Source organism: Gracilinanus agilis, chromosome 1, assembly GCF_016433145.1.
Source record: "Gracilinanus agilis isolate LMUSP501 chromosome 1, AgileGrace, whole genome shotgun sequence".
Lineage (NCBI taxonomy): Eukaryota > Metazoa > Chordata > Mammalia > Didelphimorphia > Didelphidae > Gracilinanus > Gracilinanus agilis.
This window is the reverse complement of record NC_058130.1, coordinates 731,696,627-731,700,082: the sequence shown is the minus strand read 5'-3', so window position 1 is coordinate 731,700,082 and position 3,456 is coordinate 731,696,627. Positions and strand designations below refer to the sequence as shown.

The following is a 3,456-nucleotide window of genomic DNA, read 5'->3' as shown; positions in this document are numbered from 1 at the left end:
GGCTCTCTTAAGGAGGTCACCCGGCGCCCACCTGACCCAGGACGTGGCTAGGACATGCCTTGCTCCAACAACCGGCCTGCTGGCATCTGAGCCCCCCAGAAACCTTCTCTCGTGGGTTCTTCTTCCTTCCCAGAACAGAATTATACAAGGTCAGAAGTGGAAGGAAACTTCGATGTCATCAGGATCAGGTGACTGAGGTTCAATCCTAATTCTTCTTGTCACTTGGAAGATTCTGGGAAAATCGTCAAAGCTCTCTGGGTCTGTTTTCTCATCCATAAAATGGAGGAGAAGGAGGCCTGATGAATTCTACAATCTCCTCCATCACTAAGGTCCCTATGATCTTCTCATTTTGCAGAGGAGGAAACTGAGTCCCATCCGACCCATCCCCACCACCTAATTGTACAAAGAGAAGGAAGGCCAGGGAGGTTCAGATATTTGCCCCAGGTCAGCCAGTAAAGTATTGCTCTCGTCCCCAAATAAAAGATTTTAGCCCTAGAGAGGGAAAGGACTTCAAAGGTTATCTAGTCCAATCCACTTATTTTACAGAGAGGGAGACTGAGGTTCGCCAAGGTTAAATGATCTGCCTAAGGTCGTAGAAGGCAGAGGATGGATTTGAACCCAGGTCCTCGGACTCTTTCCAATGTTCTTTCCCCTGAGAAAGTATGTGGATGTGTGTGCGTGTGTGTTTGCTGGACTGTCTATGCTCAGCATTCATTTTATGATCCAGATGTCTTAATTAATAGCTCTGGTCTTTTCACTAGGAATCGGCAACATAGTCAGCAAAGCTTAGGAAGAGCTTTAGAAAGTGCATTATTATTATTTATTGACCCAGTGGAAGGTCCCCAAACAAAGAAACAAAAATACCGGTTGCTATGTAGCTCTGGACTCAAGGCCTCTTTCATGCTTGGCCCTGGGAGCCAGAGCCACATCCTGAACCAGAGATGGAGCTGGGCGTGATGGAGAGAATTCTGTGCTCTGACCCTCTCCTGGCGAAATGGGCAGGGAGCCACGTGGGCCCTCCAGCATAGACAGGCCAGCTTGCTCCTCGTTTCTGGGGGAACATTTCTATCCCCGTGGTCCGGCCATCTGCCCCCACCACCGTCGCTCTTGGCTCTGGCCACCGCTACCCCTGCCCATTGGAGCCGAGAAGGAGGGAAATGGGAAACACGATCCCTTTCCAGGGAATGCCCCTTGTTCCAGCCCAGGAGGTGAGTGTCTGGACCTGGGGACTGCCTGCTTCTCAGATCTCCAGCCTCCCATCCAGGAGGGAGTCCAAAAACACTAAGCACATACTAAGGGTATGTATGGGGCCGAAGAAAAATTCCATTGGCCGGATTGGGCCAAGTCACCCTGGGAAGGAGGGAGGTGGCATTCTGGAGGAAGGGGGCCTTCCAGCTCTTCGTTTCCTGCCAGTCAGCTGCCCCCGCAGACTGCCCAGTGCCAGCAGGCTGGAGCCTGGGCATGGAATCTTATGGGGAGAGGAGGAGGTGTAGCAGGGGGGACAGAGCCTGCAGCCAGATGGAGGATTTCACTCCTCCACTTAAAATCCAGGCTTCTCACACACGCCTTCCTTCTGGAAGCCCCAGCGGAAACAGTCTCGTTGCCTTGATTCCTCTCAGCCCTATTCCCAATGCCTGTCTGACGTGATATCCCCACAGGCAGAGGGGGAAGAACCCTCGACTGGAGACCAGGGGTCTAGTTCCTTCCTCTGTGACCCCTTGGACAAGTGACCGGACTTCTCTACTCCTGTTGCTCACCTGGAAAGCGAAGGGGTTGGACTAGATAATCTTCAACTCGTCCATTTTTGTGTTCTCTATTCAAAGGTCCTGAAATTTGATATTTTGAGGACCTTCCCAGATCTCACATTCTATATTCTGTTTTAAGAACAATTCCACATGATTCGTGTAACCATGGAAAAATATTCTAAATCGATAAATAAATAAATTTTTAAAAATTCCAGGCCTGAAGTTCTATAGTCTATATTTTGGTCTTCTTTTATTTTGGTTTAGTGGAAAGAACACTGGATTGTGGAGAGTGTGTGACTTTGGGTAAGTCATATAACCCTTTGTCCCTCAGTTTCTCCATCTGTTTAAGAGGAGAGCTGGCTTAGATGGTCTCTATGGTCCCTCATAGGTCTAAATCCTAGGATTCCATGATTCCATTCCAGCCCTAACATTCTATAATCTGTTCTATGGTCCCTTCCAACTCGAAATTGTTCTGATCTACAACTGAGCAGGGAATTGGAAATCCTCCCCTCTGGGGCTGAACAGAACAAGCCTAATCCCTCATTCAGAGGGAGTCGGAGGATTTGAGAACATCCTGAATTCTCAGACAGCAATGGACACTTTGCCCACTCCAACAGATGACTGGGACCTTCCTCTTGTGTTGAATTAGTGAAGGGGAGGGAAGGAGAAGAACTCAAGAAGCATCCCCTGGTCATTGGCTGACCGGGCTGTCTCAATCAACTATCAGGCCAGCCAGGAGGAGGCTAACTACCAATTAACTGTCATTTGTGATGCTCCCTCCTGAGGTCAGCTGACAGCCCTGGCTGCTGTGACGTTTGTAGGAAGGATGGATAGACACTACAAAAGGGGAAATGTAGGTGCGATGTTAGAGAAACTTCCTAACCCTTAGAACTATCCCAAAGTGGAATGAGGGGCAGCTAGGGGGCACAGTGATAGAGTGCCAGGTCTAGAGTCAGGAAGACTCATCCTCCCAAGTTCAAATCTGTTCTCAGAACCTTATTAGTTGTGTGATCCTGGGCAAGTCACTTAACCCTGCTGGCCTCAGTTTCCTCATCTGTAAAATGAGCTGGGGAAGGCAATGGCAAACTAGTTGTGTGACCCTGGGCAAGACACTTAGCCCTGCTGGCCTCAGTTTCCTCATCTCTAAAGTGAGCTGGAGAAGGAAATGGCAGACCCCTCCAGTATCCTTGCCAAGAAAAGCCCAAATGGGGTCATGAAAAGTCCGACACGACTGAACATCAACTGAACAGCAAAAAGTGGAATGATCAGACTACCCCCAGGAGTACTTCGTTGCTGCCTCTGTTAAGGTCTCCAAGCAGGGGCACTGTCTGGCACATTAGAGTGGGGATTCCTGTTGGGAATGGACTGAACTAGAGATGGCCCCTGAGGTCCCTTCCTACTTAAATTCTTATATGGTATGAGTCTGGTTTCCCTCCGACCAGAGAGAATTCCACATTTTTACCTGCCCCATAATTATTTCTGGGCTTTCATTAGAACTAAATTCTTGCACACAGCCCACCACAGACTAAAGCCAGGGCTTTCACTGTTTGCCCCTGGAACTCATGCCCCCATGTATGTCTCTAATAAAGGGCTGTTTTTCCCTGACATTCAGTGTCAGAGAGTGGCCTAAGTTAATTACATGCTAACTGAGAAAACATCTCCTCCCTTTAACATGTTTTCAAAGGCAAATTTCAAGCTTTGACTGATGGGG

The 3,456-nt window shown here is 48.8% G+C and overlaps 1 protein-coding gene across 1 annotated transcript in view; it reads left to right on the top strand.

Moving 5' to 3' along the window:
• Window positions 1-994: 994 nt before the first annotated feature.
• UPF1 (UPF1 RNA helicase and ATPase) overlaps window positions 995-3,456 on the top strand; it is a 152,631-nt gene continuing 150,169 nt past the window's right edge. Inside the window, exon 1 of the mRNA XM_044685354.1 lies at window positions 995-1,208. Coding sequence (XP_044541289.1) covers window positions 995-1,208 — 214 coding nt within the window. The remainder of the gene's footprint in view (window positions 1,209-3,456) is intronic.